The sequence below is a fragment of the Choristoneura fumiferana genome, chromosome 8 (assembly GCF_025370935.1).
Source record: "Choristoneura fumiferana chromosome 8, NRCan_CFum_1, whole genome shotgun sequence".
NCBI lineage: Eukaryota > Metazoa > Arthropoda > Insecta > Lepidoptera > Tortricidae > Choristoneura > Choristoneura fumiferana.
The window spans coordinates 2,265,037-2,286,581 of record NC_133479.1 but is presented as its reverse complement, the minus strand read 5'-3'; the positions used below and the strand labels follow the sequence as shown (position 1 = coordinate 2,286,581).

Here is a 21,545-nt window from a genome sequence, read left to right as displayed (position 1 = left end):
AATACGAAAAAAATATAGCGGAATATGATACCTACATCAATTAAACATATCATGATGTTGTTTAAAATTCCCAACTTCTATTTCAAGATACAGATATCATCAACGAATTGGCGAAAAAGGCTTTGAAGTTTAATGTCGCTTTTCGAACTAAGCCAAGTTTAAGTACTTAAGTACTAATAGGTAATGTGTGGATATGGGTTTGCTAGACATTTCATTGTACTGTGTTATTTTACTATGATTTTTCTATGTTAAAATAATAAGATTTTCAAGTTTACCGACAATAACGCAGTATTTCAACATATTACGTTTTACCACGAAGACTGTCTCATTAGCCACAGTGTTCAAGTATATTTTAATACAAGTTATAGAGTTATTATGTTTTATCTTGTTTAATGAAGTCTCTGGCATTCCTTGTTGCGTCGATGAAGAATCAAAAGCTATGACCTACTATGATGGCCAAGTGGGTTACAGCGTTTGCAAGTTGACAACATTTCATTTTTTTTTTCATAAGTTACTGTTGTAATGTGTAGCTGAGAATAGAGAACTTGATTTTTGTACTTACTCAAAAGCTCATTTAAATAAAAATTGTCAATTCCAAAAATTGTTTATACTATCGACTTTTATTTAAGAAAATCGTCACGAAGTCAATTTTCGCGGTTAGCCCTCTGACAACTTGTATTTGTTGTATTTTGTTAATTTTCTTTTGTACAATAAAGAGTTTACATACATACATACAACTTAACGTCAATCAGCAAAAGGAGACATTTGCCTTCTCGTACGTCCTTAATTTAGAATGTTGGGCCTTACGATGTTAAATATTAATAGAAAACATTTTACTATGCAGTTTATCCAAGATAAGATATAGGCGATTTTCGACTAAGACATTTTAGGGTTCAAACTTTTCCTAATACTCCAGTGTATTATTAACGCACCTCTTGAACCTCCAGTTCCAGCTTTTAACCATAGTGAGATTGATGAGTAATGAAATTACAATGAATTTAACATCAAAAAGTTACAGTCCATTTGTGCTATCTTAAGATACAACATTTTTTGTGGTAGGTATTCTGATTTTTATAACACGGTCCTCGTACAAAATGAACCGAGATTAGTTAGGTAATTTAACTCTTATTTTTAACCCCAGACGCAGAAAGAGGGGTTCTATAAGTTTGACCGCTTTGATCCGCTATGTCTGTCTGTCTGTGGCACCGTAGCTCTTAAGCGGGTGGACCGATCTGAATGCGGTTTTTTTTATTTGAAAGCAGATTTTCCAGCAATGGTTCTTAGACATGTTTCAGCCGTATTTAAGATATTGAACTTTGAATTGACAAAGTCGGAAGTTTTCCAACTTTTACTTGGTTAGATTATTATTGACTGAACTTGGGCTTTTAGGTAAATCTTAGCTTAGAATATTTAAAAAAAAATGAAATATTGTCAATGGTCGTGGTTAGCGCGCGCGGGACGGCAGCGGTACGCCGCAGTGCCTCAGGCGGAGTGCTAGCGGCAACCGCGCGGCGCGGACGCGGCGGAATCGCGCGGTATGTTCGCGCTTGGTAGCCGGAGCTACAATGAAGTTATAGTAGCGTGTGGATGGTTGGTTTAACTGCTCAAGCAATGGCTGCCGGGCACTGCTTGACACATGACAACCAAACAAGGGTGATGGCACCAGTCAGACTGAAAATGAAAAAAAAAATGAAAAAAGTTTATTTGGGTATTTTACATGGTATACAGACGAGGTTGGAGCCTCCTATTAAGCAAAAGTATGCTTGTGTCAGGAGACACCGCTCCTCCATAACAATAAATGGTAGAATCCATAATAAACTAGAACTAAACAAGAATAGTAGAATAATAATAACGCTAACTAGTTAACTTAAACAAGATAGCCTCGAGTTTTATAACCTTACAATTATGATTTTGTGATGACAACAGACTAGAACCAATAATGGTTTTTTTTCCATTGACATACATTTTAAGAAACAGATCCTATTTTTTTTAACTATTAACACTAGAGGTAATATCGAAAATACAAACTGAGACATGGATGCACAGAAAAACCAGAAAAAGAGACCAGCACTGGGAATCGAACCCAGGTCCTCAGCAATCCGTGCTGCGTGCTATAACCCCTACACCACTGCTGGACAGGAATGTAGACACGAATTTTTCCTATGCATACATATCTCAGGTTGCTTATTTCTACTTTGCTACTTAAGCAGCAGCACTAGCGACATCTATGTGGCGTCGCGAGACGTAAGACGTAAAAAGTAACAAATTTGGAGTTGAAATAAAAAATACAAAAAGACTCAAAAAAACCAATCATAACGAGGTAGCTGATGATCAATCAATACTAGTAAAGTTCATGAATGGTATTGAATCCTTGTTGTCCATTACTGAATACTATTGTGCTTAACTTGTATTTGTATTTGTATTTGTGACTGGTGCCGTCATCCACTACACTTGTGTGAATTTCGGTAACAAATGAGCGAGCGCCATTTTTCATTCCCATTTATTTATCTAAGTCTTCAATCCAGAATCTAGAGGCCGTATTGTCTACATTCACCATTTCTTCCTGTCTTCATGCAATGCCGTGTGACAGGACCAATGCTTGGCATACAACATAAAACTGCTTAACGCGTAGCAACTTACGCAAAAATGGCGGTGGTGATCTCTTACCATCAGGAGACCCACTTGCTCGTTTGCCGTACAGTCTAATTTTTTTTTTTACAGATGATGTATTATTAGAAATATTGTTACGTTCGTGGCGTGGGTTTGTGATTTAAAAGCACTTTTAACACCGATGAATAAGAGTAGGATTTATTTCACACTGTTACTTAACTTTAAAAACAGTTCACAGTAATTTCGCACTCTAAAACTCACTTACTAGTCGCTTTGATTCTCTTCGATGTTTATCTCTCGGTATCGCATTCGAAACTGACTCCGCCGCAACCTCACCCGGCTTATATACCCCAAGTGAATCGGTCCACAAAGTTCGAGAACAGTCCAGCATGGACGTCATACCTACATCTCGAATGTTCCGGAAACGAGTTGTGTCTCTCTCTTTCATGTGCTATCTCTCTCACACATATAGGCTATCCTTGTCACACACATTCTCGAATGTTCTCAGTATAGCTGTCTCTTTCTAATCATGCTCTCTTTCACTCCAATTGAAAATTTCGCCATATGCTGAAATGCACTTCAGGAGCCCATAAGGGGTCCTGAAAACGCCTGAAAACGGGTTTTCAGGTTATGGCGTCATCGGATAAAGGGTGGCCTGAACTAAAACGGACTGAAAACATGTTTCAGAAACTGGGTGTAATTTTGATAAACTAATATGTGATAGAGCATCCTCTGAAACGGCCTGAAACAGTATTTCAGCCTGCTGAAAACGCCTCCAAGGTACAGAAAAACACGATCAAAGTTTACCACCTAACCCACCGCCGTAACAATATTATAACACTCTTTATTGTTTGTTTTCTCATATCACCTCTAATTCCCAGAATCAACTGTTTGTTTTATCCCAGTAGTTAACCAATTTTCTTGACTAATATGGTCCGTGGCAAGTACCAACGGCTATCGCTATATCAAATCCACTATCTTCCAATTCCATACGCTATTATAACTTTATTATTCTCACGGAAAAGTGGCTTTAGAGCATCCACCGGCATTTGTTTTTGTGATTAGAGAATCGTGCTACTTATGTGAGACCCTTGGCGAATAATAGACGTCAATCTAGTCCAGCAGCTACCTGCATCCGGCTTGGCGATTCATCACCAGTTGTCATCAACGTGAGATGTCAGATGTCAGTTGGCTATTTAGACGTTTGACATCGTACATCTCAGGAAGTCCTAGACGATAATGGACGGCAATGTGTATAAAATTTGACGTTTGGCGATAGATGTCAGATGTCATGTCGTTGTAAATGTGGTGACCGTTAATTTATATCATCAGCGGAAATTTAAATTCTCTGAGCGTTATATAGAGACAAAATATTAATAATTTTATTAAATAAACTATTTTCAGGCTTCTTTGCAGTCAACATCGTCTACTTAACAAGATAAATTAAAATACATATTAAAATATAGGCATTGCCACGATGTCACCAACAACCATCCAACAACACAATTTTATCTCTGACTCTACGAATGTCCATCCCTATCATCTGAAACTTCTTTTCATTCGTTCAAGATACAGTTTGTCTTAAAAAGCATTAAATTCAATGATATTCAACATCCTTCTTAATCAGACCCTAATAATTAGCAGACACAGTCGCTTTTATCGGTCATTATGTACATATTTACCTACAACACCTATTTACAAATAACACCAAATTTATGTCCTAAATCACTACAGATCTCACACAATTGATGACCGTGACCATTGTCTACTATATAAACTCTGGTCACTCGTCATCTCTTACATCTGACATCCATCCCTAGATGTCTATTATCAGTGGTAATTATAATACACCCCGATTTCCGACATTCACGTCTGGACCTGTTGCAATTCACATCGAACACTCGCATCACACTACTACACCAGTCACCACTGACATAAAACCTCTCTAACTACTGACATCCACTTCTAAACATCTGTCTTCACTGCCATAAGACGTCTCACTACTGACATCTACTACACATGGCATCAGACCTGTCTCACCACACCACTTACATCCTTAAGCCATCTGTCGTCACTTAATACATCGGACCTCTCTCAATACTGACATCTTCTACACATGACATTGGTACCTCTCTCACCACTAACATCCTTAAGCCATCTGTCGTCACACATCGGACCTCTCTCACTACTGACATCTTCTACACATGACATTAGACCTCTCTCACCACTAAAATCTTTAAGCCATCTGTCGTCATTCACATCGGACCTCTCACTACTGCAATACTGACATCTACTACACGTGACATCAGACCTCTCTCACTACTGACATCTGCTACATATGACATCAGACCTCTCTCTCCACTAACATCTGTCGTAGCTGACATGGGACGTCAGTCACCCACCCGTCCGCCCTCACGGACGCCGCTGTCACGTGCCGTTGTTGCAGCGTCGCTGCGCGTGCCGGAACCAGTGCCGCACAGGACCCTGCTCACGCGGCTCGGTATCCGGAAGCCGTCCGTGTCGGCGCCGGCGCGCCCCCGCGCCGCGAGGACCTTTAGCTTGGACGATCTCTTAAAGCCGCCGCCAGGACGTAAGGAGTGCGCGCGCGCTCCGCTGCGAACTTCAGATCACGCATGCTCATTTGTTTTTATTATGGTTTTTGGGAATTAAGAGTGAACCTTTGGGCTTTTAGGAATGAAGGGCTTGTTTTCTGAACTTAACTGTTGGATGATTAATGAAAAGTCATATGAAAGTAGAGAGTAAAAAAATGTTTTGTATTTTTTATGGTAAGCTGTGTTCGATATTTTCTTTTTATAGTGTTTCACAAGAAATAAATACATAATGCGTTTATATTACTGATAAACGTACGGGAAAAGGTGTTTAAAGTATTCTAACATGACTTTTGTTTTCATAAAACTACGTTAAATATTTGATTATTACGTCCTACTCGTATTTACCGTTATCAAAGATCATGTCTTTATATTCACACTTACATAACATACCTATTACTTAAAATCAATATATTTTGACTTCCATGACCATTCCATACATCATATATGTACATCGGCCGTACAATACCATCGTCCCAGAACTTTTAACAATTTCCATCACCATTTACAACATCACCATGCAACGCAAACATTTGATCAAATCGTGGCGGAGCGTGCTGACAAAGTCCAACAAGCACTGGTTCTTAAACCTGCTACCTGAACGGCACTTGATGTGGAATGCTAGACCAATGTACTAAGGTCTCCTTGTTGTGTGCACCCTGACCTCGCACAACTGAAGCAAATTAGTAGACGCTCCTTCCTTCCATAGCACCTTTTTGGATCGTCCAGCTATTTTATACAACAACCTTCTAATACGTACAGCAAATGACATCTGTTTATATTTCCACAATTTGCAAGATTAAAAAAGTGGGGAAGGAATTTCCTATGAAAATTAGAAAGTTGTTGACTTACTGTCTATATGTTGAATGTTGCTTCGCATGCTTACTGTCTTAACTTTCCGTTCTACTTCTGTTCTTAACAAAATACGACTCTTCTCCAAGTGTTTAATTAACATCCATAAACTCTCCCGTAGTTCAAATTACAACGAGAAATTTGGCACTTTACCCAAATTACAATTCTAAAGCTTCCAAAATTGGCTTGAATAGATGCACAATGAAGGCATGAAACGGACGCGTTCCGATGTCCAAATTCTAATTGATGAGTAGCTTTTGTTTAAATATCGATGTTGTATCGCTTGGAAAAGAAAAACAAGCACATATATGGATACTCAACTATGATATTTGTGTACAGCATCGCCCTCGCCGCGCAAGAAACGGAACAACTCAACGCCAACAAAAAAGAACGCAGCAGAGAAGAAGCAAATTCTCCAACAACTCATAAGCCCTGCTTCTGCAAATGAACACTCGAAGAAAATAACAATGGGCGAGTTAATCCAGATGTCAGAGAAGCGTACCTTAAGTACTGTAGAAAGTGCACCAGCGTTTATGGAGTTCAGTGAACAGAAAGAAACATCGTTTGCTACTAGCGAAGCTTCTACCCCGTCCACATCTCCCTCCACAAGACACATATCAGACCCAAAGCTGGAGAAAAAGGTCACGTTTGCAAGGTTACTTAATAAGGTATCGGCGGAGATGAGCTCTAGTTCAGATGCCGATATGATGAACACAATAGCGATTCCTATGGCGGTTATAGCGAATAGGGGGGTGAAAGCGAAGGCTTCTAGCACGCCCCCCTCCCCGGGAGTCGAAATGCGATCGCCTCACAGTACTTCGAGTAATCAAGGTAGTGATTCGATGTCGAGTTTGGATTTGACATTGGCGAATGCAGCTTTGAAAAAGTATTCCAGGTAAGCTGTCTTTGTAACTAAAGATATTAATAGCTGCTGCTGTAGTTTTACGAATGCGATACGTGAAAAAGTAAAACTGTACTTCGTTTGACGATTAATACGAAGTCCATGTTCCAGGAAATAGAAGTTAGGCAACAGCTTGCAGGCATTACAAAAATACAATAAGATAGCTAACTAGATAAAGAGTTTCTTAATCTAGCATCTTTAAACATTTCTTAGCCACATCTTTTGCCAACAGAACACCAAAAATATCAAGTGCGGACTCCATCCTGGCGATGTTCCGGAACTTCTCATCTTCCTCGGCTGCTATCATCTCCCGTGCATCATCTGGTGGCATCTCAGCATCCAGCACCCCTACAGCGTCATCACCTCAAGATGATACGGTTGACGGCGATGACATATCGCTATCGTCATCACACATTCCGTCGCTGGCTCCGGACTCGCCAGTCTTCAGGCCGCATAACACCATTGAAATACAGGTACTTATATCTTCATTGTCTTGCGCATTAGTAAATATTATTTATGTTTTTAAGTGATCTGATAGGTATCAGTAAACCCGCAATCCTGATCTTTCGTCATTTCCTGGATCACTGAAAGTTTCTGGATTCTAATAAGTAAGACTAGGTATTATATTTCTGAAGAAAAACTAATGACACAGTCACAAATTTAAAAGTAAGCTACTCCCAGAGAATTCCTTTTACTTTTGTAATTGCTTTATTTTGTTTTTCTTGTAAGTGCCTACTTCCAGATACTTTCAGCAAGCCCTAAGTATTTATTTATAGTGCCCTTCCAGTCTCAATCTAAATGCAATATCCAGTACAGCCATTATCACGCCATCCTCACATCTTTCATTATGGGTTACATTGTATTAGTGTATAAATGTAACATTTTCTTGTCCATATTCATTGAAGCATTTTTTTGACGTTACTTACATTACATTATCATTATCATTCAATCTTCGTGTATATACTAAATTTCTAGTCAATTCTGGAATCAGATGAAATTCTATTTCCGAGATATAATTCGTCATCATAAACCTTATAGCCAATTGCAGATTCAAAATTATCAGTCGTGCAAGCTAATGCGAGTTACATAAAAGCTGGTAAAATAAGGTGAACATTCCCTCCCTCAACATTATTATACATCTAGAAACTCATCTGGACAACTGCTATTCTCATTGTAATCATCATTCCAGGTCCTCGACCCCCTCAGCGCCCACAAGTCCTCAACATCAGGCAGCAACCTCCTGCACCCCCCTTCTATACTTCTTGAAGTCCCAACAGGCATCAACAAATGTCTGTCGCCTATCCGCGAACTGCCCACCCCCCTGCCCACCCCTTTACCCACACCGATGCCAACGCCTCTGCCATCTCCAAGGATGTCACGAGCGAAGATGGACATAGACAAGAATGAGATTAGATGCATGACGCCAAGTGATGATGAAGATGAGATTAGGTTAGAGAAACCGGAGAGACCGACAACTGGGTTAAGGTTAAAGGTAGGACATGTTTTGCTTTTATTTAAAGAGAGTCAGGGTTTTTAAATTAAACCTGCTACACGGCAGGAAAGTTTGGCAGAAAAAGGCCAAGTTTACCTGTTTTCATCAGGTCAATGGAAAATTGAGTATACCTAGCATCGTAGACCGACAAAAGTGGCAGCTACCCGCATCAAGAGCATAATTCTTAAGTAGAAGAAGAAACGATGTAATGCTTCTACGAGTATACTTTACTAAATAGAAATTTCAAGTTAGTACCGTGTTACATACAGTAACTTGTGTTAGTACTTGAATTGAAATATCTGCGAGATTAATGTATTTAACCATTCTTGAAGTAGGCAATTAAAACAGTTGTATTTAGTAAAAGACTAGTTTAATGGTAAAGCCAAAGATCGGTTACAACTGTATAGGAAAATGTGAATAAAACAAACGACACACGATTTGACATTTCAATTTTCGTTCCGTAGCACGCAACTGGTGGTTTATGGCTCCCGTTCCAATAATTCTAATTTGTATTATTTTCCACAGCTCCGCCAACCAGCCTTCAGCAACGACACCCCAACGCCTTCGACGCACCTAACAGACTCTCCCAGCCCAAGCTTCACGCACAGTCAGGACTCGGAACGGGAAATGTCATCCCCTTCCCCCGCGCCGCCCTCCCTCCACGTCCCTATGCTCACCATCGAGAGACCTTCCCCTGGCTCACCTCCTCCGAGAAGAACTCCGCCTCACTTGGAATTTCAACCCCCTCCTTTAATAACGGTAACCTATAACGCGAGCGAAGAATCTGACGAACCTATGTCTCCGCGGCCTCCACCTCCCACTGCAAACATGTGCTACCTGAGCCCGTTTTCCATGTCAGCTAGAGGCGAAAGAGCACCCTCAGAGTCAAACCTCTCTTCTTCTGGGTACAGCTCCATGGCAAGCCCTGGCCCTTCAAGATGCGGCTCCAGTAACCCCCTATGCCCTTCGGAGATGGAAGACCCTGGGTCGGGAGGTGGACCATCCTGCTTTCAATCGAGAAGACGACCGTTGATGAAGACTAATTCTAGCCCGGCGTCTTCGAACGATGATTCGAAGGAGAGACGACGAGGTCGTTCCGATTCCGAAACACTTTCTGACGATCCCTTATTAGAATCAAACGACGAAGGCATAGGAACAGACGAGAGAGTAGACGACGTGCCGTCCAGCGCTAAGGAGATGGAGACTCTAGTCGTTTTGAAAGAAAGTATAGATGCCCCACAGACTATCCTTTGTTCCCCTAGCGGCGTCACTAAATGCTCCATAGTCAAATGCATAAGCGTGGAAAGAGGTTTGGATGAGAAAGCGAGTCTTCGACCACCAACTCTTATGACCGATCTCACCCGACCACTTAGCCCTGTAAGTTCCCGGAGCGAATCCCCTTTGAGCGACAAAGCGACTTTAGGTCGGTTTTCGCCGCAATTTTACGGCCGACAATTACCTTTTACCGACTCAGACGGGCTGTACGACTTTCCTAGTTCGGAGTGTGTGAAAGGGAGCAATTGTAAGGGCAACAGTAATAGCAAAAAGACGGGGAGGAAGCGGGATAGAAGAACGACGCGGACGGTGTCGCACGAGGTCACAGGGACGACTAAATCAGCGCTGCCGCATATGCCGCACTCGATGCACAACTTGTTGGAGGTAAGGTTGTGTACCTCTATTAAAAAATAGCTTTCTGACAAGTTTCTTGCGACATAATATTCTTGGCAATTATGGTCTTTCCGAAAGCGCTGGTTGTATAAAATAGTGACATGTAATGCCCATGTCATTGCCCTTTGTGGCCTACTTCTTACAGAATTATTAACGTATTGATTTTGATTTTGTAGGTGTCTATAATTCATATTAAGGTAGTCACGCCTTTGTTGCGGTACACTTTGAACATCGATCAATAGGTCAATATCAATATTTAAACATTTGTAAACCACCCGCTGAAATATTCTGGAAAAGTCCAGTAGCTTCAAGCAGCGCCTGCGAACAATCATCCCCAGGAGCCTTTCTGAAAATTTCAGTGCTGTGCTATCGAGCCCAACCAACATAAGCTGAAACTGGCACCCATTGCCAAATTATTTAGCTACCTACGATAATTTTAAGTTTTTTAAGAAACTTGTTTTTGCATTTTTTAAGACATCACCCAGCAAAATTCAGTATATTGACGTTCATTGATATTATATTGATATACCTCCGCAAAGTAACGCCTGATTCAATAAATTATTTTAAGACATCCTTTATAAGCCGAGAGCCCGAGATGATGACTATTTTGCGGGTGTCTTGTTAACCAGGTCCCGGGGCTGCGCGACGCGCCGCGCGGGCGCAAGTCGGGGCGGCGGCGCTCCCGCTCGCAGGCGCCCGCGCCGCCGTCCTCTTCGTCCTCCGAAGACTCCGTGTCGGCCGCCTCCGTCGCCTCCGTCGCCTCGGCGCGGGAGCTGCGGCTGCCGCCTGATCTTGAGATGCAGGTCAATACGGTATTGACAACTTCGGAATTTACCATATACTATCTCAGTGTTTCTTCTAGTGGACCGCTTGGGACAGCACCATTGCACCCAGGGGTCTGCGAACCATAGATTGAGAAACACTGATTTAACCTCGTAAGGCGTACCAAATTTAGGACGAGTCAGCAAATAACAACTTTTTCTTGATTAATAGTAAGTTTCTCATTATGACTATGAATTTTGATGAGTCGTACGAGGGTAAAGTCTGTATGTCTCTCCACGGGGACTGATCATCCGGTCCAGTGGAAAGCTTTCGACACTTTTAAAATTAATAACAATTACTCAAAATTGTAACGGTCATTATAACCAAATGCGGCATTTCGCGGAATATCCAAATGACAAATTGATTTTTCACGCGTCCATTTATGGCCAGCATTTGTGTTACAAGAAACCGATGCATGCTAATTTTATACTTGTTTCTGCACTTGTGTAAATAATAATTTCACTTGTTAAGAAATTTAAAGTAAAAACACATAAATACTTACCGAATAAATAAATAATTATAAGTGAGTATGCACTTTTCACAATGGTTTTTTAGCTGACTGTGCTAAAAGTATGACTAACAGAACAGGCCCTATTATACTACGAAGTGCAAAACTCGAACTTCGTATGTTGCCGCCCCGCTGACGCTTATGTCATTTAATACGCGCGTGAAAGGGACGGTGCGATACGGACTTTGATTTTCGAGTTTCGTAGGAGCCCCTCAGGGCCACAATCTTAACTGATCCAGTTGTCAAAACTGAAACCAATGCTGCCACCATAATCCTGCAAAGCGGCAACGCTACAGATGCCTAAAATTTAAAAATTTCGAGTGACAACTGCCAAAGTAAATGGAATCACTTCATGTCAACGATAGCGTTGAGGAAGCCCTCTATTTCATGGAGTGTCAGAGCACTGGCAACGCCAATAGCGACGATTTCACTGGTTCAAATAAGTTTGTGGCACTATTACTTGACATTTAATATGTTTAACATGCTTAGCACTTTGAACTTTTAGCACAGTCGAGTTTAAATTATGTTGCCTCCTTCTGTTTCCACTGCTACGTTCTAGGTTATAGGTTTCATGGATTATTTTCAGCCGAGTGAGACGACTAGGTTGCGGAAACCGCTAAGGAGACAAAAGTGCCGTAGTTCCGAGGTGATTTCATGAAGTTAGAATCTTCATATCAGTTGGCATTTGCATGCGGGGCTGATGTTGATTGTTCAGAAGTAAACTTGACATTTCAGCCAGTCAAAGATATGTGTGGATAATGATTTTTAATAATCATTCCAATATAAAAAACGATAATATTTACGTAAATATTACGTAATATTTTAGGCCGCCAATTAAAACATTATACAACAATAGATTCGTGTAAATTTTGTAAATCTATAGTTATAACATAATAAAGTTTCTCACAAATGGGCGAGTTAGAACAAATCTTGCCTGGCTGAATAATAGCATTGCGTATATATCTATCAGTTCCAGAAGTATCTAGTTTGTGCTCGAGTCAACCATTTCATGCCAAATATTCCTATGTATCTAGCAGCGCTCATTCGATGGAACTGATCAGTCTGTACACTCATTAGCTAGTTACATACATGTACGTGTTACGTTTAAGTAATTTTCAAACTTGTATTTGATGCCCGCCTTCCACTGTAAGCGGATCTGAATCCGCACAGATTCAGTATTTTAAACGATCAACTTCACGAGTTGCTGATACATTTGAGCATTCACTTGTAATGAACATTCTAGCGAATGTTAAATTACAGGTAAAAGCCAACAAAATAGCGCCAGGAAAGTTTTAGCCAGCATTCTAGCGAACGCTCTAGCGAGCGTTCTTGCGAGTATTCAAGCAAAACGACGGTATATTTGCATTCACCTTTTTCGACACGACGACGACGAGCATCCATCCGACATCATCGTGATAGTAAAATTGCTGGCAAGCATTAACTAGAGCGGTCCCAAAAAAGATCATGTAAATGTTCGTACCGATGTTTGGCTCTAACCTTGGCTCTATTCGCTGATCAGTTCGACAAATTTAAAAACGGCGAATGCTCAATGTTCTGTTACAAGTAAATGCTCAAGTTATAAGCACATATAGAGGTTCAATAGAAGTACTTCCAAGCAGCCGATCGTTGTACGTTAAACTGAATCCGTGCGGAATATGCTCACAGTGGAAAGTAGACATTAGCCTCACAGTGGAAAGTAGACATTAAGCTCTTTTAAAGTGCTTCAAGTTTACACTACTTTAAGCCATACATGATTTACGTTTAATTCTAATTCGCCTTTTTGTATTAACTTTGCTGAGAATTAGTGCTTTGAAAGTAGTCTAATCAGTTACTTGTCGTTATGTGTAGCATCAGGCTAAGTAGCATAAGGGCCACACGAATTCTAATCGCGAAGTATAATGTTCAGTCAATGTGTTCTTCTATAGCAAATAGGTATGGTACAGAATCTAACGAGATAATTTCATTAATTTCTTCCGCAATCATTAAAATTTCGTTATAATATCAAGTTTTAGTTAGACATCTCTTCATATTCGTCCTTTTTACAAGATTACAGGGGCATCAAAGGTACATACAGTTCTTGTTTATAACGTATGTTTATATTTCAGATTAAATAATTAGAAAATAATAATAATTAGATGTTTATGGCGGTGGTGATCTCTTACCATCAGGAGACCCACTTGCTCGTTTGCCATCCATTCGAATAAAAAATATATATATTTTAGCACACATAGGTACCCAAAAAATATTTTGTAATAATATTTTGCAAGGTATTTAACATTTTGCAAGTTTTGTCAAGAAAAAAATCAGATAAATTCCACCTTCGGTAACTAATCCCACATGTCATTTAAAACTTTTTGTTCTAAGCTGGTGATGTTTGCAAAACATTGTCCTCATTGAAGCTTTTATTACAGGACACGTCATCCAAAATATCATCAAGCTTAGATTTGACTGAGGATTCTCGAAAACCAGTCAAAGTTAATAAGTTAAGAACAATCAGCAATCAAATAAGGTAAGACAATTGAAAGCTTTTAGAGTAACGTGATATTAAGATTTCCTACGTTCTGAAGCCTAAAGGAGCGGCCTTAGGAGTGGCCACACCGCTTCTTAAAAAACGGTGACGGTAGGTACGGAATCGCAGTGACGAATCGTATGCGCACCGTGTTTATTGCATTTGCAGTGAAAAGCCGTAAACGTCACGACTTTCGGTGGAGAGCATGCGGTAAAGTCCTGAAGTTTACGGCACGTCACTGCGATTCCGCACCGTCTGCGTATTTTGAGCATCGATATGGAGGGCATGCGATAAAAACGGTGCGCATACAATGCGTCACTGCGATTCCGTACCGTCACCGTTTTTTAAGCAGCGGTGTGGCCGCTCCTTTATTGTCTAACACACTTGGAATCGGAATCACTTTCCCCACTTTTTTCTACCACACAGTGTGGGGTGAGGGTAGTAAAAGATGGTAACTGCGATGCGATGAGAATGCTCCTTGTTTGAAGTCAATTAAAAAGCGAAATAATCACGACAATCCTGTATCACAGTTGACAATAGATCAACTTATTTTATCCCTGTTTTTAGATTTCTTCGGCGTTTAGAGCGAAGTTTAAAGATGAAGGAGAGCTACCCAGCACTGTCGGACGACGAGGGCGACGAATCCTCAAGCGTTACTTCGCCCTTACTGCAGGGTCGGAAGGACCTCAACCAAATGCCCACCCACGCGATATCGGCCCCTCTCTTGGGCCCAATTCGGCCGAAAATCGCGCGACAGAGACGTTACGACAGATCATTGTTAAGTGAAGATACTAGGATACTAAACACAGCTACAGGCCATGATATCTCCGATTAATCAGAATGGACCTTGTGGCGACTACATAAAGTGCGGTTTAACTTAAGCAATAAATGAAGTGTTACGGTGAAAGTATGAATTCGGGTGTACTCAAAAATGTCCAAACTTGACTAACTGTCAAGTTGACACTTAAGTATACAAAATTCTAATCTAATGTGATATAATATAAGAAAGTTCTTCAGGCGTGTCGACGATTTTAGCCTTTAATCGTGTGACGTTTCTTTTCCTTCAGTTCCACTTTTGATGTCTTGAACTGTACTTAAAACGATTCTTGATGTAAATAAGTTTCTTATAGCAATAACTTATTATAGGGAACTATGTTTTTATCCTCGGATAGTTACACAAGTTAAATTAAATTTAGGTAGTTACTCTTTTTTTTCGTGGTATAAATTAGACAATGTAATTTAGTCTAGATAAAGTTAATTTGTCGCATTTAAACTTCCGCAAAATATTATTTCCTGTATAATTAGATTATCGACTCTGTGAAATGCTTTTGTAAATGTATTATACGTATTGCTCAAATGCATATTTTGTGAGATCGTTTTTGCGCACTTTTTGCTGTTATGTATATAAAATTAAATGTAAGTGTTGTATATATAATACATATACCTATCGGGTTTCGAGAGAATTGTAAATATTTCGATACACGACTTGATGAAAGGTACCAAAACGGTATACCAATGCACAATTACTAATATACATTAAATCAAAACGTGTATATGTAAGCGTATAAACCTTAAACATACCTACTTATAGCAAATTTAATATTAACTGGCACCAATAGAATAGTAAACGCAATAACGTCTAGTTGCCTAATAATAATAAACATTAATAATTTATCCAAAAATTTTGTTGGAATGAAGTTTTAACTCACGGGATTAGTATAGCCTAGAACCCATTTATGATTAAAGTTTATTGAAATCACAGTTTGAAGCTATTATAAATTCCTACACTTATAATAAGCAGTTGAAATACAAGCTCGTTTAATAGGAACATCTTAGTAAAGCACTATTTTGAATTATTTTAACAAAGTTTTAGAAAAAAAGTATAAAATAGAGTAACGCAAAGTTAAAATTATAGACAAGCATTTATGGAATATCTTTTAAACTAAAAATAACCCGTAAGAATTATTTTCTACTTAGTACTTGAAAACGTGTTTCGTTGTAAGGAGTCTGAGATACCTACTGTACATTGTTAGTGCAAATCTAGATGCCTAAATAGACCTGTAGTAAATACATACTGTATACCTACTTGTGGATGACGTCATGTACCTACCTACTGTACTGTCGTATTAGAGGTTATTGTGAGTGTGTTCCTTGGTTCTTGAAGAAGTATGCATGCACCTGTCTTTGAAATACATTTTCAATAAATAAAGGGATTAAATCTGTAGATAATGATAAGGACCAATCACTAAATTTAAAACAGTCAGAAAAAATATCTATGGCAATGGAACGGTATTGAATCCACAAAAAACGCTATTAAATTGATTTCAAAGACAGAGAGATACTTTTCTCTGAGATTCTTAGCTAGCTAAATGTCATTTAGATACAGTTCCAGCAATAATTTTTGTGATTCGACTGTTAAAAGACTGACGAACCGTGCGGGGGAACCAATGTTTGTGTTTATTGTCTATGGTATACCTTAATGTTTAGATATAATGGGTGTTTAACCGTTGATGTTGTGACCTACAAGTTTGGTAGTTGCACTGCTTATTTTGCGTTCAATTAGGTGACTCCCTGGAGCGATTTAACCCTTATTTCCCGGACGAAAATAGACTATAATGATATTATCCTCAACTAAAAATCCTAGTCACCGCCACAACGTGTGGTGTGTTTTATCTTTAGATTTTCGTTATATGCAGGAACAGCGGTTAAAACGCTTCAGAGCCACCCAGTTATTTATTTAAGAGCAATGCTTAATTTAAAACAAGATTTTTTAAATTCTGATTTACTTAATGACATTAGTATTTTATAAAGAACTCAAATATGATCTAACTTAAATTAATCAGTTCAAACTCAGAGGCATGATAACTTGCTGTTTTATTTAAATCATTGTTTATAAAGACGAAAATAGACCAGTTACTATAACCAAAGCAATAGATATTAACCAAAGGGTTACATATTGCTAAATCCTTATTTGGCAGTTAGTGGCAAAAAAATAAAAGAATTATAAAGGTAACTATCTATCTATTAAACAAACTTTAAACTACCAATTGACTTTAAATAAATAAACAGATAATTTTATTTTACTTTTATTTCAGTATGATTGTTTAGTTTAGATTAAATCTGACATATAAATGTTGTTTGCGTATCCCAAACTTCACGACAAGTGCAATTACATGGTGTCAAGCAGTCTAAATAATCTACAAAATATCTACTGTTACTTCATATTGAAATTATGAATGAATGTCCATTAAAAAAATTGCTTAATTGCATAATATCACAGCTAATCAAACTCAGAAATTTTACTTCTTGATGTTTTATTTATATCCACGGTTTTCCCGTTAAGATTTACTTTAATTATTCTGTAACAAGATAAAATGAGAGAAAGGCTGACGCGGGAATCAAACCTGAGCCCTTGTCAATCCGTGCCGCGTGCTTTACCCGCATTCAATTCCCGGCCCCGGCCTTTTTTCCTTTTTTTTAAATGTATTCGAATTACAGTATAATTAACTAAAACGTTACGACTTCTCAATCATAAATATTATTTCATGATATTCTCGGCCGGATTTTTTGATCATTTTGACACGTAAAGCACATGCTTTGTAATAATAGTAATAATAACAGTCATATTGTCTTCTAAGAGCTAATGTGAAATTATCTAAACCTTTACTCTTAGATATCAAAATTTCCTTGCAAATGACTTGCCTCGAACAAACCTTTTCAACAAGTGTGTCTCAAAAACTTTACTAATATTCAATATGTATAAACATGAAAGTCATGAAATTAATGGCCTGTTCATTGAGACTGATTTTCTTAAACTTAACTCTTAAAATTGTGACTTAGTTCGTGTCCTACTCCTTTCTGTATAGGTCTATGTATACAATACCTTCTTAAACATACATCGTCATGTATATAATACCTATTGTTTTGCACAAGATGCCTTTACTGCAATACGACAAGAAATATTAAAAATAGTTTGCCTGTCTTCACTCTAAACATCCAAAACTTCAGGGAATAAAAGTAATAAAAAAATATTCTTATATCTATCTACGTATGTAGAGTCTACTGTAGTATCTATATATTTATTGAAATAAATATTAAACCGCCTTAGTCTGTGACATCAATTTAATACATGTGTTACATTATAATTTATCTCAATCTTAATTAAACCAAGCATACTGAACATGATTAATAAAACTTGTGTACCTAATGAAAAATTTTGAATAGCAGCAACTAAAACGATTTTTTTAAAGTTTAATCTTAGAATATAGAATAAACAAGAAGTCTCGTTACATTATCCGGGTATTGTGACAAATGTGTCCAGGAGGATTCTCCAAAATACAAAGTTCGTATCGTGTCGTCCCTCTCGTAGTACTCTTAAATACTATTAGCGTGACCGGGACGCCTCGATACCAAGTTCAAAAATCGGACTTCGTAGTATAAGACCAGGATCAAAACGAAAACCGAGCCGATTTAGATTAATTGGGAAAGCGTAAGAAATGACGGTAGATACATATTTTTTTATAATATTGTTTGTTTTACTAGCAATAAGTACGCTTGTTCAAGGTTTTCGTGTCGCCGGATTGGATGGGCTGCGAAGTTGCGAACCCTCACCAGAGGGCCTACTCCGAAGTTCGAAAATCGAAGTTCCTATCGTACCGTCCCTCTTGCTCTCGTATTAAATAGTATAAGTGTCAGAGGGACCGAGCGACACGAACTTCGATTTTCGAATTTCGTAGTAGCCGTGCTATTGTGGCTTTAAACACGAAATTTAGCTTTCTATGTAAGCAAGCGTATTGCTAATAAAAACAATTATATATATCCTCGTTAAGACCAACCTACTGCCTACATGCTTGGTACATGGTATGGTACTACATGGTACAGTCAAGGGCAAAGATATCGACACAGCCATAGTTGCAAAAATATGTATACACGGCCTTAATGTTAAGTGCATAAAGTCGTGTAGGTATACATATTTTTGTAACTTTGGCCGTGTCGATATCTTTGCCCTTGACTGTACCTAATATCAGCTTCAATAACAAACGCGCGCAGTTTCTGGTTTATGCTATATTCTAAGGGTTTTTTTATTAATTACAATATCGAATGCACTCAATTACATGTAAGCAATATGATAGAGATTATTCATAATATCGTAAGTTTTAAGGCGTCGTCTAATAAAATAATTGATAAATACTCTGTGATTGCAAGCAGAAGGCTCAAAATGTTACCTACCTACTACTTGCTTTTTAGTTTGTTTGTGTGTACTTAATTCACAATGTGTTCGTATATTTTTACGAAGAACAAAACGACGAAATTAATCACTAAACATTTGGAGATAAATAAGTAATGAAGTTTACGTAGTGCTAGCTGATAGGCGCCATCTATAGGCAGTTTTAAGACAATTTTGTGTTCCTCAAGTCTGTCAACCACATTATTATCCTTTTTACAAATAACCGAAAGTCGCAATTTGACAGTTACATGACAATGTAACAAAATCAAGTGTAAAACTGAAACACTACTTAAATGGCGATGTTTAAAATGGTAAAACTTAATTAATTATTGGTTGTTTTGTTTAAAAAAAACAGTAATTAATTACTCATAACGATGGAACGGCAGATAGTGTACGTACAGTCAAGTTCATAAACTTGTGAGCAAAAATTTGATCAAAAATATCTAAACACGCTTCTACGCCCGTTGACAATAGAGTCGTGTTCAGATATTTTTGACCAAATTTTTGCTCAGACGTTTATGAACTCGACTGTACTACGCGTTTCAAATAAAATAGCAATAGGATTGGTTTTGATGACAACTTCATTCGCTCTCAGTGTAAAAAAATCTGTAGTTATTAACTTGTTTTAATTTTAATTAAATTTTATTATAGTTAAAGCAATTATAATTTACAAATAAAGCATGTTAAGTAAAAAATAAATTTTATCCTAGATGTTATATTATATTACTTTAGAAAGTTACATCTATTTAACATCTGTCTACTCTTTAATTAACTTAGGCACTTGTCTCACCGCCAGCGAGGAAACGATTGGCTGTCGACTATTTTCTCGCTCAAGAAACGAACAAAATATATAAGATCCTGTGTGAGTAAAAGAGACACATATATTAATAGTTGATCGCTGGCTGTTCACACTGTCGGCGAGAACTCGCTCTTACATCTTTTGTCGCAGCGACTAGAGCTATAAAACTCGCTGAGCTATAGATACTCGCTCAGCGATGTCAGCTTGGCGGCCGCCCCGCACGAGCGAGTCGAGAGGAGCGAGTAATCGCCCGTCGCACGCGAACACTCGCTTACAGCCGAGCGACAAAACTACACTCGCTTCTCGCTGCTCGCCCACTCGTTTCTAGTTACTCGCTCTACTCGCTTCTCGCTCATCGTCGGCGGTGGGGCAAGTGCCTTATAGCGTCAATCCTAATGATATTTTAAACGCTCAGTACCTAGTACAGTCGAGTTCATAAACTTGTGAGCAATCGAAAATATCTGAACACGACTCTATTGTTAACGGCGCAGAAGCGTGTTCAGATATTTTTGATCAAATTTTTGCTCACAAGTTTATAAACTCGTGTGTACCTACCTAACCTACGTCTATGAACACTTTTCAAGCTCAGTTTTCTGCGGCTCTGACGCCGCGTCACCGTCGCGGCTACAGGGCCGAGGCCGTATTGTCTAACGTGCTCTCTTTTCTTTCTTCTACCCTCACCTTACACCGTGTACAAAATGAAAATTTATGATGAGGAAGACTCTGATCCCCATGCTGTTAGACAAGAAGGCCTCCGCTAAGCCCCGAACGCCGACTTCAGGTGTATAACATAATGCCACGAGAGTTCAAGTGAATGATTACACACACAGCTACAAAAAGAACTGATTGCACAAAAGGAGAATGAATGAAATGGGGTGACACTATGTGTGCCGGTAACGGCACGGATAATACCGACCCGATATTTCGTGTTCACGCCCATACAAACTGGTGTCAAACTCACAAGAGTTTCTATGGGCGTGTAACAAAATATCATGTCGGTATTTCCATGTCCATCCGGAACATCTCACATGCACGTCCGGTAAATAGTGTCACCCAATAAAATGAATGAGTAAATGTCAAAATCCAGCTGTCATTACACAACATGTAGCTGTGTGTGTAATCATTCGATTCAACTCTCGTGGCACTACCTATATCTTACGGTCCCATTTGTTTTAAAAAAGAATTCGTTAATATTTTGAACTCTGTTACTTAACGGTCACGGTTAATTTTAACAAGTTTCTCATGTTTTTGTTAACTCACTAAAATTATGATTGTGATGAAAAAATCAACTTAAAATTAAGATGGTCATGTAAATAATATTTTACACTATTCCTACGCTTTTATTAAGGTGTATATTATTCATTATTATATTGTAATCATCTTATTCACAAACAACGTAAAGAATAAAAGTAAATACATTTTGCTTGTTATATTTATTTTTTAATTGCCAATTACTTCCAAAAACTAAATAAATACCAGCGTTATGTTAAGGAATTAAAAGATAGCCCCTGGTCTGAACCAGAGGGGGAAAGCATTTAAATCAGGTGT

General features: G+C 38.6%; 1 protein-coding gene across 1 annotated transcript in view; it reads left to right on the top strand.

The window, feature by feature from the left end:
* Positions 1-21,427, top strand: part of LOC141430111 (uncharacterized) — a 276,496-nt gene extending 255,069 nt beyond the window's left edge. The window contains 9 exon segments of the mRNA XM_074090657.1: positions 5,057-5,200; positions 6,411-6,966; positions 7,205-7,445; positions 8,162-8,464; positions 8,990-10,123; positions 10,762-10,935; positions 12,049-12,108; positions 13,874-13,971; positions 14,539-21,427. Of these exon segments, the coding sequence (XP_073946758.1) occupies positions 5,057-5,200; positions 6,411-6,966; positions 7,205-7,445; positions 8,162-8,464; positions 8,990-10,123; positions 10,762-10,935; positions 12,049-12,108; positions 13,874-13,971; positions 14,539-14,806 (2,978 nt within the window). The 3' untranslated portion in view covers positions 14,807-21,427.
* Positions 21,428-21,545: the final 118 nt, after the last annotated feature.